At 44.6% G+C, this 20876-nt stretch overlaps 1 protein-coding gene across 2 annotated transcripts in view; it reads left to right on the top strand.

Moving 5' to 3' along the window:
• Positions 1-17946, top strand: part of GPR149 (G protein-coupled receptor 149) — an 88106-nt gene extending 70160 nt beyond the window's left edge. For both annotated transcript variants that reach the window (XM_085880092.1, XM_085880091.1), the window contains one exon: positions 15479-17946. In XM_085880092.1, coding sequence (XP_085736218.1) covers positions 15479-15823 — 345 coding nt within the window. In that variant the 3' untranslated portion in view covers positions 15824-17946. The remainder of the gene's footprint in view (positions 1-15478) is intronic.
• The last annotated feature ends 2930 nt before the right edge of the window (positions 17947-20876 follow it).

Raw genomic sequence — 20876 nt, 5'->3', positions numbered from 1 at the left:
TGGTGTTGGCATAATGGTTTGGGTGGTGGGTTTTGGATCCTCGGGTCCTGAGTTCAAATCCCGCTCATCTGTTGAATTAACACCAGGTTGGGTTAACTTGGCCTGTCATCCTTCCGAGGTCGGCAAAACGAGTGCCAGCATGCTGGTATACTGTGTCGGAGTGGCGAGTCATCCAGGATTGTGCCCAATAGCCAAAGAGACTGATTAAGCAGCACCAATGGTCCGCACAGAGCATGGTCCCAATCTCCTCCTCTCCTTGGTTTTGGGCATTTATCATGATTTGTTCTCCATTCCAATTGAGCTGACCTCTTCTTAGTCATTCCAGTGATCTTTCTTTGTCTATCGTCAAACCGTTCGTCACTATATATCTGTTGATGTTTTGTCTTGTATTTTTATTCCGTCTTTTTTGAAATCGTTGGGGACTGTATTTGTTATTGTTTCGGTTTGGTGCATGACATCTATTTGCACCTGTATTTGAAAAAAAAAATTTGCTTGGTGGGTTATGGATACTTTCTCTGGCTTGTTCTCTTTGTGTTTGCTTCCAAATTGGGTTCAGTCGTCCATTGCACTTTTCACGTATTTAGCCGATCCAACAGTTGTCATTCTGTGCACTTGTTGCAGCTCCATCAGACCGCGGCTTCCTCCTCGTCTCGGTAGGTACATTCTCGGGATGCATTGATTCTTGTAAAACATTTTGTGGATGGTGAGGAGTTTCCTTGTTTTGATATCCAGTTTAATGATTTATTGTTGTGGCCAGTGTATTATTCCGCAGCTGTACTGGAATACTGGTACTGCGAGCTGTGTAGCTCCTGTGTTGTGGTATTTAGGTCGATGTTTATCCATCCATCCATTAGGACCATACTCTGTGCAGAGCGTCGGTGCTGCCGAAGCAGTCTCTCGGGCGATTTGGCACAATCCTTGATGACTCGCCACTCCGACACAGTATACCAGCACACCAGACATTCCCTGATTTGATGTCAGGATACACCTTCGTCCTTTCCTCATTAATGAGGTTGCACAGCGGGTCAAGGGCCAAACAAAACAGGAGGGGCGAAAGGCCGTCTCCCTAAAAGATCCTTCGACATACCTTCACCCCCTGGTATTTCGATCTTTCCTTCCGAGGGCTGTAATATCGATGTGGTCTTCCAAAGATCCATTGATTTCTCTCTCAGTTTGATTATATTTGAGGGTTAATCGATTACGAGTGCATGCATCTTATCATCCATGAAGGTGGGACACTATTAAAAGCTTTTTTTTTGTCCTCTATCCATGCTTATTGTAATTTTCGAGTATGGCGTTGTTTCGTAGTAGTGGCGTATTGTTCTGCGGCGTCCCTTCTGTTCGGTCTCTAGGCCTCCTTCTGGTGTTAGATGATGATGTTTCACTTCTGTGAGGACTACTGTCAGAAGTTTGTACATTGTTAGTAGACAGGTTATTGGTCTAGACTTGTGAGGTAGTTGTTGGGTGTCTTCAGATTTTGAGATGATGAAGGTGTTACCTACTGTGAGCCACTTATCCAAAGTCTCATCCTCCTGGATAAGTTTTTTGAATGCTCGAGCATCGTGATCATGGTGAGCATCTAGATGCTTTTTCCAGAGGTTTGGAATTCCATCCAGGCCTGGCCTTTTAAAGTTTGGCATTTTTGATATTTTTTTTCTTATTTTTCTTTGTTAAATTTCACCGGAGGCATTTCCTTTCGATGTTTTTTTTTTTTCCTCCAAGTTTTGCATCCAATTCAACTCTGTTGCATTATTTTGGGTCTTCATAGATTCCTTTCCAGAAATTTTCAAGTTTATCTTTTTTCGGGGTGAGGGGTGAGGGGTGGGGGGATTTGATATGTTTTGCTTTTGTTTCCCGAGTTCACAATATAATCTTTTCGGGTTATTTTCAACAATGCGGTTTTGTTTTCTCCCTTTGTTGACTTCATCATAGTTTTTTTGGTTCGCGGGCGCCAGCAGTGACCACTATTTTCGTTGTGTCTGTCTGTCTGTCTGTTTGTGACTCTCTCCACAGCATAGCTCCGTGACGTTTGATGCGATCTTGATGAAACTTGGACACAAGCTAGATATCATGGTCTAGTTGTGTCTTTTTGTATGAGGGGCGTCCCACGCCCCTTTTGGGCGGAGCGACGCCCACTTGAACTTTTTATTATTTTTTTCTTGCAATTTCATTTCCTCGAAGCTGTACGTAATGTCCATAAGTACAACATACAAAAAAAATCCGATTTTATTTGGTCAATTGTGACAGAAGAGATAGGTTTTTACGGCAGGGCTTCCTCAAAAGCTTCGACTAACTCAATTGTTCCTATTGTGGCATTGTTCAATAATGGGCGCGAACCATCGTCACCTCCCGGCTTGTATTTTAAAAAATCTTCCTTGCAATCATTTCTGTTTTGAATTTGCTTTGAGCAACTATAACTTCTAGGTCTTTATTTCTGATATTGAATGTGTTTTTGTTATTGTGTGTGTGTGTGTGTGTGTGTGTGTGTGTGTGTGTGTGTGTGTGTGAGGCATAGTTTTTGTGGGGTTAGACTGGAGCTTTCTGATGTGGAAGGTGAAACACCAAAATGATGGTCATGACCTCCTCAGTTGATTAGGCAAATTAAGTACAAAGAATCTGGAAGAATTTCCACGTTTTAAACAAACGGCATATTAAGGTGTATAGAGCAGCTTAAAAGGTCCTTCCACATCATGGCATTCTAATTACAAAATAAATAACAAAAAGAATGATAACAATGTAACAAAGCCTTTATATTAATCAACACAAATAATATTAACAATAATTATCGTAGTATCATTTGTCAATAATAATACTGAATGTATAATCCCCCCCACCCCCCCCCCCCACTCCGCCCTGGCCCAATCACATCTGGGCTCGGTGAAAAGGCAAGGCAATGCTCAAGCAGTACAGCAGGTGGGTACGCTACGGGGCTGTGAAGACCAATGAAAATTTGGTCCAATAGGCCAACGGGCCCACCCGCACATCAAAAGAGGTCGTGTTGACACTGCATAGGAATTTAGTGAGGCCTCATGTGGAATATTTTGTTCAGTTTTGGTCATGAACTGAAATGTAATTATTGTCCCTTCCTAGGAAGCAGTTTACTCTCATAAGTGTCCATGACATTGGCCAATGTGCTGCTGTCATTTTAACAAGGCTTTTGTAAAAAGTGATTTGGAATGATGCATGATGTTTCTTGGCAAGAAAATGCTGTACAACTGTAATCATGAACAAAAACGATAGAATCCTCAGCCTGGTGGATCTCATCCAAGATTTTCAGCCAAATGTCCTCAGGGATCCATAATGGTCTTTTAACTTGCACAAATTCATGGGAAATCAGCAAAAGTTGTTCAAAATGGCGTTCTTCTCCGGGATTTGTGGACAACGTTGAAAACCTTCTCTCTTTTTTTTTTTTTTTTTTTTTTTCGATGATGGATAATTAATTTGTACAAATTTTTGTCAAAAAAACGACTTCGCCTGAAACAAGATATTTGGAAACTGCCATCGAGCAGCTTACGGATGAGCTGACATTTGCATGAAGGTTTATGGAATTGCCTTTCTGTGTCTGTCCTCTTTCCCCTGAAGTCCTTGAAGTTGGCAGGCCATTACCACCTCATGTTTTTTTTCTTGCTTTTGTTCATCTTACAATATGTGGGAAGTGCTGCTCATATGCAGGATTTAGTGTTCATCCCCAGTTGGTTTCAGAATATCATGGTGCTGAGCTTTCTCTGTGGGGCATTGCAGGATTTCATTTTGGTTTGACAACTGAAAAATATATCCAAATCAGGATGTTGTCACTTGAATTGGAACTCGGAGATGCTTTGCAGCCCGATGCCACACTTGTGGTATCGTCCTGCTTTATGGCACAAGCTATCGTGCTGGGAGGATTTGTTGATGCAGGGAGGGAGGGTGAGCTGTTGCAATAATGTATCGTGTAGGTGGTGAAGCCGGATAACCCCTGTCAGTTCAGGGGTGGATATCGAGTTGAGATAGTGGGGAGGTGATTGAGCGAACATTCTATCCTGAATGTGTTCCAGCTTCCTAAATGTTGTTTCCGACGCTCCATCCAGGTATTTGACAGTATTCTATCATACTCGTGTTCAGGTAGACGTGAGCGGTCAGGAAGTGAGCTGTTCATTGCAGAGTGCTTAGCCTCTGCCAAGCCCCTAAACCACAATATTGATGAGGCTAAACAGCCCCGAAGGCCTAAACCACTAAAACTGTAGCTTCCAGTCAATTGACAGCACGAGCTGTTTTGGATATTGACCCAGGATGTTGTGACGGGATGATTGTAACATTGAAAGTTGGGCGCAACTAACTGCCTGGGCATCTATTTTCCTCTCGAATGCTGACACGTTCATTCTTCGACTCCCATATTCCCCCTGCACCCTCTGCATATCTACAAATATGCTCTGTTCTTCTGATGTGCACCTGTTTCCCTTTCTTGCCTATTTTTCTCCACCAACCTATTTTCCTGCAGGTTTGTTAACATCCCACCCTCTGTTATTTAGCTTGTCAATGGGCATTGATCATGCGTCTGGATTAAAAAGTACTGGATGGGCACACATTGTATGGACATACTACAGCCACATATACACAAACAGACATTGTAAACCTTCACTGGCAATAACGAGGTAATAGCTCTTCATTTTAATTTTTTAAAATTTTTTATACAAGAACGTTGAAAATTTATGGAAAGGTTGTAATGGTGGAGTGAGTATCACACATCGGAGAGTATTATCATGGCTTATGCCTGGTGTTGGCTCAATGGTTAGGGTGGTGAGCTTGGGATCCTCTGATCCTGAGTTCAAACCCCACTCGGCTGTTGAATTAATACCAGGTGGGGTTGACTCTGCCTGTCATCCTTCCGAGGTCGGCAAAATGAGTGCCAGCATGCTGATACGCAGTGTCGGAGTGGTGACCCATCCAGGATTGTGTCCAATAGCCAATGAGTCTGCTTTGGCAGCACCAACGCTCTGTGCGGAGTATGGTCCCGATGGATGGATGGATCATGGCTTCCCAAAGACATTTCTTGTGACAGAAAGCCCTGCGGGAGCTGATTGAAATCGGCCAATATGATATTTATCTCCATGCTCATCCAGACCGCTGATTCAATGGATCAGAAAGGGAATACAATATCATGAAATCTCCAAATGGATTTTTGCAGTGACCGCGTAGTCCTCGGAGTCCATATTTCTTCAGTGTCCACACTGCTCAGTTTTGTTAATCTGACAGAAGGGAGACAAGAAGCAAGCACACGTTATACTGATACAAAGATCACATGCAAATGATGCTGAAAAATATTAGAAATTAACACATAATTTGATATAATCCAGGGGGTTATCACTTCTTCCTCGACTTCTTCATTCACATCGCCGTGTGTTATCACTGTAAAGGGTTTAAGGGAGCTAGTACAGACAGGAGGTAGTGAGCTTGTATCAAAACTGTCAGGGTTTAAAGCAATAGCAGAAATACAGGTCGACTCGCTTCGGTGTGGGAGATACCGCGTTACGATTCGAGGCACAAGATCAATGCTCGCTCAAAGCCCCAAAAACTCTTGCAGCGCAAGCCAGCGTATAGAAAAACGATTGCACAAGAAGGTTCACGGGCTCCTTTTGAAAACTTTAACTGCAGAGAAATTGTGTTAGCCAAAAAGTTGTTGCTTCGGTCCGAGGTTAATAGCCCTAATTCCACCCTCTGGAGAACATCACCACTTTTGGGAATCTCCTCGGTGAGCACATCTAAAGGTTGGGAGCACCTTGCTTTGTCACGTGCATGGATGCTGAGCGATAATTAAATTTTACATTTACTTCTGTAGCATAGTTGCGAAGTTTTGTATTTTCCCTGATGTGGAAGAATTTTTTTTTCTTTCAAACCGCTTGGATACGACGTCAGACACATTGAAGATATTGAAAAATATCGGACACATTGAAAAGATTGCAATTCCTCAAAATAAGCTTCTTGCTTACTGCCTACAAATCTATAACCCATTGAGGGCAACCTTGAAATCCATCCATCCATGCATCCATTCATTGGGACCATACTCCATGCAGAGCGTTGGTGCTGCCTAAGCAGTCTCCTTGGCTATTGGGCACAATCCTGGACGGGTCGCCGCTCCGACGTGGGATGCCAATAAGCTGGCACTCATTTTGCCGACCTCGGAAGGATGACAGGCAGAATCAACCTCACCTGATATTAATTCAACAGCCGAGTGAGATTTGAACTCCAGGATCCCAGAATCCCAAGCCCACCACCCTAACCATTAAACCAACATCAGGCATATTCAGTGTCCCATGGGCTGGAAGAAGGGTAGGATAACTGAAAATGAGATGGGATTAATCTGTACGTAAGAGAGCAGGATTCCGTGGAAGAATTCTCAGGCTGAGTTAACATCAGGGGCAGTAGATATGGCAGACCAGTCCTGAAGAGAGATGGATACTTGCAGTCCCTGCCAATCCGCTTGAATGAAATGTCAGACTCGCTCTAAGAATAGCCAGAGAGATGTTGACTTTCACAAGCATATGATCAAATGAAGGAAATGGGAAAGGATAAAGTTGAGGAAATAGAATCTGAGTACCCAAGAATACACCCAGGACTCATTTGCTAAATAAATCTTCAAGATCCTTTCCACCCTAAGGCCTTTCCAGACCCCTTCGCCCCTTTAAGACACAAGACCTTTCAGACCCCTAAGACCCCCAAGACCGCAAATACACCTTAGACCTGTAAGACCCTCAAGCCCGATTAAGACCCCTTGTCACCCTTAAACCCTTCTGATCCATTGGACCCTTTAGACGCTTTATAATCCTTTCGAGCCCTTAGATCTTTTAAGACCCTTTCGACCCCTAAGACTGTGTAGACCCCACAAACCCCATTTGAACTCTTTGACCCATAAAACCCTGTAAACCCATTAGACCTTCTGTCTGAGGGCCTTCTGCAGTAACACTTGAAGGTCACCAGCCATAATCAAAAGGCCTCCCATTGGTAAACTGCCTCAGTGCCAAGCTAAGAGGGCGCAAGGTAGAATTGATTCATTTTCTCTTTCTTTTTCAGATTCTGCTCATCTTTGTCAGTAGCAAAGTGAAAAGCTCCATGAGGAACAGAAAAAAAAAAAATCCGTCGTGGCAAAGAGAAAATGATGTCGATGATAACAATTTCACACCGTGGTCATCAAATGGGATTTTTTTTTTTGTGATTTTATCCATTTTTCTCATTAGTCTTAGGAATTTTTCAATATATCAAAATGAAACTTACACTGATTATTTGTACGTATGGGTAGGATGTGTGTGTGTAAAATATGGTCAAAATTAGTCAAAGGCCAAGGTCAATGCCATCCAAAACACGTAAAACACCGATTAAGCGACAATCACCACCTCATTAGAAAATATATCAACATAGTTTGTTATGTACAATATTCCATCATGTAAAACACTTGATAGGTCAAATGTTCCAAATTACCAAATTGCTGTTTCCATGGCAACCATTGTTTATCTGGATTACTCAAGTATCGTGCTTGACACGACGTGTGTGTGTGTGTGTGTGTGTGTGTGTGTATATATATATATATATATATATATATATATATATATATATATATATATATATATATATATATATATATATATATATATATATATTTTGAATCACTAACGATAGTTCTTCTTCTGAGCGGACCACCATTGTCTACAAGGAAACATGTACCATGTGTCATGGTCCACGTCATCACTTCACGTTGAATTCCCATTTCTACCGATGCACACTCCAAAAAAATTTGCTCATTTGAGACGAGACATCTTTGAACCTGCGAGTACCGTGCGAGTTGGAAATTATTCCACATCGAGGAGAAAGGACAAGGAAATTCAACAACTTGCGTATAAACATTCCAACCCTCATCTTATTTTCACCTGAAAACGAGCAATTAAATTTGGACATTTTGAAAGACAAGTGGAAAGTCTCACACTCTCACAGGCTGCTTCTGTTCAGCAAGTGCCGCTGATTTTTCTCACCTATCATATTCATGCTGTTGGATCTTGGATTAAGTAAAATATTATGTCTTCAGCTCAGAATCAACAGCAAACTAGAAAGCATCTCAAAATGCGAAGCCCCGCTGCATCTGCTTTGTACTCTCAACCAGATGACGACGACGGTTAAAAAAATAATTGCACATTTTATTAATGTGTTCTCCATATTCTCATAATAAAGGTTGTTGAAGATTTTCATGACAAAAGCTCAATTGGTAAAAATGTTAATGTCTGTACACACACTGAAGCTCAAACTATACTAATAAATGTCAGGGTGTCACCTCCATAAGTCCAAAACCATGAAACCTTGCGGCCTGAAACCTTTCATGCATACGAAGGGAACGCCAAGGAAGTGCGCGACTGAAACCTGGGTGTTTGTGTTAATTTAAACACCCATTTTGAAGATAATTTATGGCCTCATTTAATTATCCTTGATGTTTTTTGGCCTGCTCATCAATGCCTTGACTTGGAACAGGTTGAAATGATTTTTTTTCACGAATTTTTTTTTCACTTTCCTCACTCATATCATCGAATGCCTGATTATCATACCTATGAATCGCTGTATACATTGCAATGCTTATAAATTCCCGGAGACGCCAGCATTTGTGGCTTTATTTCAATTCTGCACATGCCATAACCTCCAGAATCTCTTGATCTCAATCAAATTTCAAAATTTAAGCTCCATAGTTTAACTTAGCAGTAGTTCTGACTGCCAAAAATAAAAGTGTTCATCCGTCCAATTTGGAGATTGTTCGACATTTTGGGGGTCTCCGGGAGGTGTTTAATATGACGGTTCGGCGATTGCTAATCACTTGCCAAGCCAGCCGTTCCTTATCAACGGTTTTGTTGGAGTGCTTCCTTGAGTGCTTAAGCCACTTTGTGAGCATTCTACAATATTCACACTGCCACCGAATACTGTATATTGATTGACTGGAACAAAATTCAGAGGCCATTCGCTTGCATTTCGCCCTGCAATTTTCTGCTGTGCGCCGGGCAATGGTTGGCTTACTGAAAATGTGCAATTTTATTTTACACCATGTTTCACCTTTTTGTACCATCTCCTTTCATTCTATGACCCATCACTTTGGCATAAACAAATATACTGTATATAAGAGTAATCAGAGATTGAAAACCCTCCTCAGGACTTGTTTTGTGTAATGTGGTGTGTTGTGTGGTGTTTGTGTAGTTTTGTGTGGAATTTGTATACTGGTGTGTTCCGTAATTAATAAGAAACATAAGTAGATCTGCCATTTTATAAATGCTGGCAGTAATGACTGGTTCAGCCATTCCAAAGAAGATTTTTGAAGGTTTTTTTTTGAAAAAACATCAATATGACTGCCAAATGACGTGACCAATGACGTCATCAAAAAAAATTGTGGACCATTTTACCCAAGATGACCCTCAAAAATTTTCATGCTGATTAGATGTAGCATTCTACACATGCAATTATGACGTCATAATGAAGGCAGCTATGAAATCATAAAAAATCACTCATTCCTTTTGAGAAGTACTTGCTATTTGCAAAGTTTCAATTTTTTCCTGTTTGTCCAATATGGCTGCCACACCACGTGATTTATGATGTAAAATTACCATTATAACATTGCACATGAGAAGTCGCACCAATGGAAAAATTTTCTCTCAATCTGACAAGCGGTTGCAGAGAAAAACACGAAAGTCCTCTGCGGACAGACAAACAAACAAGAAAAAAGATGTTGTGCAGAGCAGGATGCTTGCAAAATCCACCCCCTCTCCAAAGGTTGCCATGGATACATCATATTGTCCATATTTCATGAAGATTAAAATTCACAATCTTAATCAAAGCTCAGGTCAATCGGATGAAAATTGATTATTTTTCAGATTGAAATAGATGATTTTCGAAGTTTGACCTTGAGTTGACCTTTGACCTTTTGACCTCAAAAGATGGTTGCTTTCCCAATTCAGTGATTGACTTTGCAAATCCTGTTCAACTTACAAGTTAATACAATGTAAATTGATGATTGTTCTGTTGAAAATAGATTTTAGAAGTTTGACCTTGAGTTGACATTTGACCTTTTGACTTCAAAAATAGTTGGTTTTACAGTCCACTAACACAACATGCAAATCTTGTTCAAATTTCAAGTCAATCGGATGAAAAATGACGATTGTAGAAATTTGACTTCAAGATGACCTTTGACATCAAAATCAATAGGCTTCTCAGTTGAGACTACCTCAACAACTTGGTAGAGTTTCATGATGATTGGTCACCTCTCTCTCTCCCCTATCCAACAACTCTCTCCCTCTCCCCTATCCAACACCTTTCTCTCTCTCCCCTATCCAACAACTCTCTCCCTCTCCCCTATCCAACACCTTTCTCCCTCTCCCCTATCCAACACCTCTCTCTCTCCCCTAAAATCTCTCTCTCGTTCTCTCTCTCTCTCTCTATCTCTCTCTCTCTCTCTCTCTCTCTCTCTCTTTCTCTCTTTCTCTCTCTCTCTCTCTCTCTCTCTCTCTCTCTCTCTCTCTCTCTCCCCCCCCCCCGATCCAAAATATCTCTCTCTCCCCCCTATCCAACAACTCTCTCCCTCCCCCCTATCCAACACCTCTCTCTCCCACCACTATCCCTCTCTCCCCCCACCTTGCTTCCTTACCCCTCCCCTCTGTTGAGGACTGATCGTTGAGTTTTGAATTTGAAACTGCTTCACCATAGGGTAGCACGTGTGAATCAGATTTGGAATTAGCCGACCAGAGGGGTGCAAAGGTTACTGCTTGTGCCACCATGCTTGCAGACAGGCAGACTTTTGGCAGCTAAATAGCATGGGTTTAAGTGCTCCAGCCTGGTTAATTAAAAACCGGTGGCCATAAAGAAAAGGTTGCAATTTGGGGGCATTTTATCGTCTTCACTTCCCCTCCCCACTTGCTACATTCTCTTCCCCGCTCCTCGCACTGCCTTCTATTCCTTTCCCCAACCCTCAAGCTGCCATCCCTTCCCTTGCCCTCACGCTGCCATCCCTTCCCTTGCCCTCACGCTGCCATCCCTTCCCTTGCCCTCAAGCTGCCATCCCTTCCCTTGCCCTCACACTGCCATCCCTTCCCTTGCCCTCACGCTGCCACCTCTTCCCTTGCCCTCAATCTGCCATCCCTTCCCTTGCCCTCAATCTGCCATCCCTTCCCTTGCCCTCAAGCTGCCATCCCTTCCCTTGCCCTCAAGCTGCCATCCATTCCCTTTCCCTCACGCTGCCATCCCTTCCCTTGCCCTCAATCTGCCATCCCTTCCCTTGCCCTCAAGCTGCCATCCCTTCCCTTGCCCTCAAGCTGCCATCCCTTTACTTGCCCTCAAGCTGCCATCCCTTCCCTTTCCCTCACGCTGCCATCCCTTCCCTTGCCCTCAATCTGCCATCCCTTCCCTTGCCCTCAAGCTGCCATCCCTTCCCTTTCCCTCATGCTGTCATCCCTTCCCTTGCCCTCAAGCTGCCATCCCTTCCCTTGCCCTCAATCTGCCATCCCTTCCCTTGCTCTCATGCTGCCATCCCTACCCTTGCCCTCAAGTTGTCATTCCTTCCCTTGCCTTCATGCTGTCATTCCTTCCCTTGCCCTCAAGCTGCCATTCCTTCCCTTGCCCTGAAGCTGCCATTCCTTCCCTTGCCCTCATGCTGCCATCCCGTCCCTTGCCCTGAAACTACCATCCCTTCCCTTGCACTGAAGCTGCCATCCCTTCCCTTGCCCTGAAGCTGCCATCCCTTCCCTTGCCCTCATGCTGCCAACCCTTCACTTGCACTCACGCTGCCATCCCTTCCCTTGCCCTCAATCTGCCATCCCTTCCCTTGCCCTCATGCTGCCATTCCTTCCCTTGCCCTCAATCTGCCATCCCTTCCCTTGCCCTCACGCTGCCATTCCTTCCCTTGCCCTCACGCTGCCATCCCTTCCCTTGCCCTCAATCTGCCATCCCTTCCCTTGTCCTCACGCTGCCATTCCTTCCCTTGCCCTCAATCTGCCACCCCTTCCCTTGCCCTCAAGCTGCCATCCCTTCCCTTGCCCTCACGCTGCCATCCCTTCCCTTGCCCTCACGCTGCCACCTCTTCCCTTGCCCTCATGCTGCCACCTCTTCCCTTGCCCTCAATCTGCCATCCCTTCCCTTGCCCTCAAGCTGCCATCCCTTCCCTTACGCTCATGCAGCCACCTCTTCCCTTGCCCTCAATCTGCCATCCCTTCCCTTGCCCTCATGCTGCCATCCCTTCCCTTGCCCTCAAGTTGTCATTCCTTCCCTTGCCTTCACGCTGTCATTTCTTCCCTTGCCCTCAAGCTGCCATTCCTTCCCTTGCCCTCAAGCTGCCATTCCTTCCCTTGCCCTGAAACTGCCATCCCTTCCCTTGCCCTCAAGCTGCCATCCCTTCCCTTGCCCTCAATCTGCCATCCCTTCACTTGCTCTCATGCTGCCATCCCTACCCTTGCCCTCAAGTTGTCATTCCTTCCCTTGCCTTCATGCTGTCATTCCTTCCCTTGCCCTCAAGCTGCCATTCCTTCCCTTGCCCTGAAGCTGCCATTCCTTCCCTTGCCCTGAAACTGCCATCCCTTCCCTTGCACTGAAGCTGCCATCCCTTCCCTTGCCCTCAAGCTGCCATCCCTTCCCTTACGCTCATGCTGCCACCTCTTCCCTTGCCCGCAATCTGCCATCCCTTCCCTTGCCCTCATGCTGCCATCCCTTCCCTTGCCCTCAAGTTGTCATTCCTTCCCTTGCCTTCATGCTGTCATTTCTTCCCTTGCCCTCAAGCTGCCATTCCTTCCCTTGCCCTCAAGCTGCCATTCCTTCCCTTGCCCACAAGCTGCCATCCCTTCCCTTGCACTGAAGCTGCCATCCCTTCTATTGCCCTGAAGCTGCCATCCCTTCCCTTGCCCTCAATCTGCCATCCCTTCCCTTGCCCTCACGCTGCCATCCCTTCCCTTGCCCTCATGCTGCTTTTCCTTCCCCTCCCCTTAGACCCCTACCCATTACACCTCCACCCCACTCTCCGCCATCCTCCTCGCTCCCACCCTCCTCCCCTCCCAGAGTTTATGGTGACGTTTAGTGAGGAGTCTTTCTTTTTCTACCCATCCTCAACCTTCCACCCTGCCTGTCTCCCCCTTCCTCATCCCTTCTATCTCCCCCACCCCTCCTCCCTCCCCCTTCCTCACCTCTCCCTCCTCTCTCTCTCCATCCTCTCCTCCCTCTTTCCACCTCCCCTTAATATTGCCGTGAGTGAAGCGACTGGTTGTATTTGCTCGTGTTAAATAAATAAATTAACTGAAACGGTAATAAAACAAAACAAAACGGGGCGATTCGTGCTTGATGTGCTGCAGCGGGATAATCAGGGTTACTCATAGTCACTATGACTTTGCCCTTTTACATTTGGACCCAATTTTTAATGATCTGGACTCAGAGTATTTCACCTTTGCAGAACATTGATCAAAATACATCTTTCTGTTCAAAGATCAGGAAGCCACTTTAAGGGAGAAGGTAGCTTCTGTTTGTAGTGCAGCTGAATGCATTGAACTACCAGTTCGGGGCTGGCTACCAGTTCATCAATCGGTGTTGAACATCAACCCAACAGATAGCGTGTTGAACTACCAGTCAAATGTGTGCGCCATACCTCCGTCCCTCGGATGGATGTTACATTGGGTGTCCCACCTGCCGACATTCGTCGTAAGACATTAAAACTCCCACGGTGTCAAATCACAGCCCTGTGTTTCATACAAAAGAGGAACCACAACCACTTCTTTTTTCCACACTATAGTTGTCTAGCGGTAGACTTATACTATATCCATCCATCCATCCATCCATTGGGACCATACTCTGTGCAGAGAGTTGGTGCTGCCTAAGCAGTCTCCTTGGCTATTGGGAACAATCCTGGACACACCACTCCGACACAGGACACACCACGATCACCACTCTGACACAGGATACCAGCAAACTGGTACTCATTTTACTGACCTCGGAAGGATGACAGGCAGAGTCAACCCCACCTGTTATTAATTCAACAGCAGAAGGGGATTTGAAGTCAGGATCCTTGGATCCCAAGCCCACCACCCTAACCATTAAGCCAACACCAGGCATGCACTCAATCAGATGAAAATAAAAGGCTTTGTTTTCTCAATTCGTCGGAGTCCAAGAAAATGGTCTTGATCGTCATTTTCTTCTTGAGAATCTTAACAAAGGTCTTGCACACCGAGTAAATCACGACCACTATCTCAGGTCATCCCCAATCCAAAACCATGATCTTCCCAACTCACCCTCAACCTCTTCCCAGGTTTGCAGTTTTTCCTTCCTGAGAGTTTGCTTCTGTATCCATCTTGTCCAACCAATGCTTTCAACCCTAACCCCTCATCCCCCCCCCCCCCAACACCCATTATTTGACCACGTCTCACTCCAGCTTGTCCCTCAACCCTTGCCGCCATCATTTCCTGCCTCTCTTTCGACCACATTAATTTTGTTCAGTTGCATCCTGATCCATTCCATGTTCTAGCTCCTCCATGAGCCTCGACTTTGAATACAAACAAAAAAAAAAGTGTTGTTGATGAAAACAGATGAATGAGAAACGTTTATGCAATCGGTGAAAATAGATGCGTGACAAACGGAAGCAAGCCATCGAAGTGAGGGAAATTGGAATGCCAATGCAATATGTTAAGAGACATGTTGTTCAGAGATGAGAGACAAAATGTTTAACGATATGCTAACAGTTAAAGAGACCGGATGAAGCTCCTTCTTGTTGGGCCTGGAGTCATGCATTGCTGGAAATGCAAACACAAGCAGTTGAAGATGAGCAATTTCAACCAGAGTGCAGTGAGGTCAGGAGCGTAGCAATTGAGGCAGACATCTTGTGCCTTAACGGAGCAAGGCAAACTGCTGAAGCGTGCATTAATGGTGGACTTTATGTTCTCGTCATGGGCGGTGGTGCGTTTTACTCATTGCTAGTCATTCAAATTATTGTTTAGATCGCATTGAACTCCTTGATTCTTGCAATTCACTCTTTTTGAGAGGCTGGATTTGCAACTGGACCTGAACCAAAATCTGATCGGCTTGTTCTAATCCGCCTAGTTTTGTCCGAATCCATACAAATTTTTTTGAGACATCATGCTCCACGTCGTTTTTAGCCCCATCTCTCAATGGTGAAGAATCACTTAAAAAAAGTACCAGTATCCAGATGTGGATCTTAACCAAAACATACTAAATGTGTCCATATCACACACCCAACCGATCCCCCAAATTTTGTCCAAATCCGTCAATACCGTTTTGAGACATCCTGCTCTCAGACATACAGACATACAGACATACAGACAGACGGTGGTGAAAACATAACCTCCATTCCCCTTCGGTGATGGAGGTAACAATGCCTTCGGGTGAAATAATCCAATATTGAATCGTGCAAATACATTTCCTGCGTCGGAATATCTTAATTGGCATCAGGATCTTTAATTTGCTGTTGATTTGTGAATGTGTGTCTGTCGTGCAGGAAAATCGATTCGTCTCTGTCGAGCTGGATGAGTCTGCCTCGTACTCGCTGCACATCCCTGCATCAAATCCAGACAACGACAGCATCAACATATCTATCCCAGACACGGTTGAAGCACACCGGCGGAACAGTCGCAAGGACAGTAGTGCCCTTGGGATGGGTAGCGAAGGGATATCAGTGGTAGGATCTCCTGATATAGGAAATGTGAGTTGTGGATACCAGGAAGACATACAATTTCTGAACAAGGCTTACCGTGAGCGTGAAGCACAAACTGAGGATGTCGCGTCAGGTGCGCTCCGTGGAACGCTTTCTGAAAAATCTGATGCGAAAAGCGAAAGAAGCTAATGGAGCTCATGTTAAAGATTCTCTCTGAAGTCCCAAGGTTAAGTATGCCCCAAGACAAAACAACTCAGCTGTGCGAGGGAGTACGAACATTGACACAGTCCGATTGGATTTCGACTCGTACCTGGAATTGTATGTACGTGGAGATGTTGTTCAAAGCTGATTCTGTTATCTGGCAAGTGCGAATGGCACATGACACTGCGATGTTTCGACTTGACTTTCATCATGGTGAGACATTCATGCAAGGCTCAAAGATTGAAGGGTGCTCTTTGCAAAATAGCCATCATTTCCTCCTGGGGAACAGTTCTCTCCCGTGCAATATAATTATTGTCTCGTGCAATATAATTCCTCAGCTCAATTTGCCAAAGCCTGTAAAGGAGCTGCCGTCGTTTATGTCTCACAGGGTGGACTACCTGTCGTCAGAAATTGATTCCTGCTGCTTTGGTTCCATTTTATTCACAACGTAAGTGCGGCTGAGACGGTTCGTTTGCAGAGGTACGGGCCCAACAAGTTGCACCCTGGAGGACATGCGCAGCATTTGTTAGGCGGCTAACGACACGAGACACAATGGCAACTGGCTCTGACAGGCAAACATTTCTTTGAAAGAGCAAGTGACGCTGGTGACAGTGAAATAAAAATAATTGCTCTGTTTCCTTCTTTATGACCTCGCTAATTAAGGCCTCGGATGATGAAAGAACGACTCTTGGCATGGTTGCTGAGGACCATCATCCAAGCACTTAGGAATGCAAAGAAAATAAACCCGAGCTGTATTTTGGGTGGGCGAAAAAAAAAAAACATAAAATAATTGTCCAGCAGTCTAATACAGGTCAACGCTAATACAGGGTCGTAGGACCTTTTGCAGGTGCAATATGGTCAATTCGGGTCTGCCACCAGAACACCAGCATTCAAGGCATCATCAACACCGGATCGTGAACCACCAACACCAAACCCGGCACAACTCATGTTTTTGGATGCGGGTGCACCATCCTGGAGTGCACACTGATTCACAAGCTTGTTTTATTCACGTGACAGTAGTTGTTACCGTATTGTTCCAAAGTTGAAGTCTCCTGTCCACGTCTTTGTCTTGTTCCTTATTCAATCAAATGAGACTGAAATCGCGTCATGTTTGCAGATGTAATATGTGAACCAGACTCTGTGGTGCTGCAATGTGTTTGGGCAATCACCGATTTGTTGTGATCATCTGGCACCTGTTTTGAGGCATATTCGGGTGTCCAAAGTTGGGATGTAAGGGGTTCACTTTAAAACGTCTGTTCCACAACCAAGGTGCCAGATTGCAGAAGGTGATAGAATGGGGTTGAAGTAGTTTTGCTTTATTAGTTTCCGACCCATTGGCTGGGTCAGCAACTACTGAATTGGTAATACCACCGATTGGCCTGTGCTTCAATGTGCTAATGGTGAGTATTATTGGTTGGTTCACGGTGGCATAAAAGATGATGTGGAAAGACATTAAGAACACAGAGCTGGTGAAGCAACGGCACCCTTGTTTCACTGGTGCTACTGCCTGCAGGCATGCACCTGTCCGCTCAAGAAGTGCCTGTCCACCTTCTTCATGACTGCAAGCTCAATGTCAGCTGGGGTGGTCTTCGCACCTCCAAAGTATCCGCGAGTGCTCGCTTCCCCCAAGGGCTGTCATTTTGCAGAGTTCCCAAAGGAATTGGAATGCCTATAAACTTTTCACCATGTTAAATGATCTGTTGTGGCAAATGCACCGGAAATATTGAGAAAAAAAAAAAAACCGAACAAAAAAAACAAAAACCCAATGGCAGAGTGAGTACTTGACTGTATTTTCTCAAGCATAATAATTGTAGAGAACATGGTCGAAGTTGTCTCCAAATTCGATAACCATGAGTTCATCACAATCAAAACAGTCCAGCAATGTTTCGGTTCCTGTGTTAATTTCGACGTGGCTAAATTTGTGTCGTTGATGACTAAACGACTGATTGTTGATGACTTGACAAATGTCCAGGGTCCCAAAGCATTTACAAGTTGTGATCTCCTGGACTGGGTTTTCAAAATTGCAATGTGGATGTATTAAGCTAAATGATATCTATTTTCAGTTGTTCGATTTTTGAGAACAAAATGAAGGAATGTTTTACGGTTTCATTTTTATTCGGTGTTTGCTTGCGTTCTTCCCGACATTATCTTTGTAGTAAGGGCTGTTTTAACTCGTAATAAGTGTCCACAACCATCCTTGACCATGTTGCAGAACGTCGGCCGAAGCCCTTGTGCGAATGAAATGAAAAAGGACTCCACTGAAAGTTCCGGTCAACACAAAGTTCAGGATAATATTTTAGTGCTCATTATCTTCCATGTTGCCTATTGTGCCTCTCTGGCAGCAATTGTTCCACACCTCTGATACGCCACGTATGATAGAGAGTAGAGATGGTGCGAGCCTCATTCTCTCGAGCGCGAGTTGAGAAAAGCGGTCAAACAATTGAAGCCCAAGCTAGTGTTTCTTCCCGGTAAATAGTTTCCTGGGAATTCCTGGGAAATTGTGAGGAATAGATTCGGGATTCCTGCCTTTTGCCGGATTTTTTGGTTCCGGCTCAGAAAATTTTGGGTCGAGCAATCTCTAGTTTTAAGTGTAGATGTGCTTACACTTGTGCATTGTCTCTGTGCACCGACTCTCCCAACACAAAGGAAAGAATCATCAAGTTGTATTTTATGGCCTTCAAAGCCATCCCAAAATCAAGTTGATGAAACAAGAAATGTGTGCAATGCGAAACGCGAGCTTCATACAAAGTCGCATGATGATTGGATGGAAAATGTGGCCAACACTTCAAAAATCAAAAATAATCAGCTTTCTTCAGCCTGGGTTGTACAGGGTGTTTCATGTAGCAAGAATAAACGGTCTCCACCTTGCTTCGCTTCGCTCGGCCAAATTACCAGACTTGGCGATGTAATGGTTAGACGTTCGAGCATCCGCTCTGAGTCTGGGAGGTTGGCGGTTTGGACCCTCGAAAAAATACTGGAGGATACCAAAGACTTAAAATGGTACGTGCTGCTTCCTTGCTTGACGCTCAGCATATATATGGGATAGAGCACGGACAAACAACCACAATGCGGTCTTGATAGGCCCAATAGCTTTCTTGTGTGTTTGAGTTCCTTGTAAGATAACTCGTATGTTAACAATGTATCATGAGTCGGGGTAAAAGAGTGAGGGCTCTTTGAATATCATGTCAACCCGCCCCATAGATCAACAATGCCAATATGAAACTGTCGCAGGAGATGTCGAAATTTCAAACTTTTGGAAGACAAGTTGCCCAGGGAACAAACAACAAGAAGCAGCACAGATGAAAGATGGACAACCCTTCGTGATCCACTTTGACACAGCCACTGAAATCTTGGTCAACTCACAATGTATCAACCCAACTGGTTCACAGCAAGAACCAGGAGTTTGGAACCGGTTATTGAAGAGAAACGCCCTGCGTGAATGAATTACTTAGCAAAGCCATCCCATGAAACACGTGAAAAACTCCGACAAATCTTGCTGTGATCCTCAGATTGAGACAAGAAGTTGGATCTGGCCGTATAGGACTGGCCGAACCGGTGAACATAACCAGAAATATGCTGATGAAGGAGTCTTCCAAGCCAGTACAATGGAATAGCCTCAATGAATCAATTAGGTCTGTTCCAAGGAAAACTACACGATGGGAAAACTCATAACCAATCAACTTGAGCAGCTCGATCACCGAGAAGAGCATTTCTCAGATCTCCAAATCTTTCTGGCCGCTGTGTTTGTCAACAACATATGGGTTGTGCAAACAATGTCAAGGGTCATCAAATAATTTAATAATGGCATGTAAGCCACACGCAATTCAATTTGATGGGAATGAGTTCAGGAATTTTGCTCTCCGAAATGGAGTCAAGCAAGGCACAGTTCCCTTGCACCAAGTTCCCTCCAAGCGTTGCTGAATTGTCTTCTCCTTACTGCGATAACAAGCTCTCTGTCCCTCTCTCGTCTCTCGTCTCTCATCTGTCTCTCTGTCTCTCTTACCCCCTGCTGGTGTTTCGTGTTTTCTGGTGTGGTGTCATGGCGGCCATGTGTAGTTACTCTATTGTGGTGAATCGTTGGTGTTCCCCCCCTCCCTTCTGCCCCCTCCCTCTTTGCTTTTCCATCCTACTGTGTCTTGTGCTTATTTTCTTGTGCTTGTCCCTTTCTACACCTTTTCCTTCAAGAGAGAGTGAAAAAGTGTAAGAGTGGGCCTATTTGGGTGTGGCCTATCCGTTTTGTTTGATGAGGTTTTATTCGCTATTTTTGCTGAAACTCACTTTTCTTATTTTATTTAGTTTGACTTATTTCGATCTGTCTCTCCCCACCCACTTTTTTTTTTCCGGGATAGAGCAAAAAGGGGGTTGATAACTCACCGGCATGAGGAGTACACACCCTCAATGTGAGGCATTTGAAAATTTAACGTAAAAAGCATGCATTCGTATGCGTTCCGCCTGATGGAGTTCCTATTGAGGACATTATCCTCGCAGAGGGAGCCATTATTGGTGATGGGAATATCCGTGCTGCATCGCGCATGAATCAGAAAATCGTTATCTTTGTGTCAGGAGAGAGAGAGAGAGACAGACAGAGACAGAGACAGAGACAGAGACAGAGACAGAGACAGAGACAGAGACAGAGACAGAGAAAGAGAAAGAGAAAGAGAAAGAGAGAGAGAGAGAGAGAGAGAGAGAGAGAGAGAGAGAGAGAGAGAGAGAGAGAGAGAGAGAGAGAGAGAGAGAGAGAGAGAGAGAGAGAGAGAGAGAGAGAGAGAGAGAGAGAGAGAGAGAGAGAGAGAGAGAGAGAGAGAGAGAGAGAGAGAGAGAGAGAGAGAGAGAGAGAGAGAGAGAGAGAGAGAGAGAGAGAGAGAGAGAGAGAGAGAGAGAGAGAGAGAGAGAGAGAGAGAGAGAGAGAGTCAGTCGTTCACGATGTCGTGAGTCCTGGGCAGTGTGACCACTCCTTGGCTTTTTTTCACAACATCTTGGCTATTCGTTGTTCACCTTGGTGTCTTGGTTTTCTATAGGTTTTCTATTATCATCGCTTTTC

This window comes from Eptatretus burgeri, chromosome 4 (assembly GCF_056783735.1).
Source record: "Eptatretus burgeri isolate ZD-2024b chromosome 4, Ebu_testis_v1, whole genome shotgun sequence".
Classification (NCBI taxonomy): domain Eukaryota; kingdom Metazoa; phylum Chordata; class Myxini; order Myxiniformes; family Myxinidae; genus Eptatretus; species Eptatretus burgeri.
Note: the sequence above shows the minus strand (reverse complement) of the source record. Positions and strands in the feature narration are given on the sequence as shown.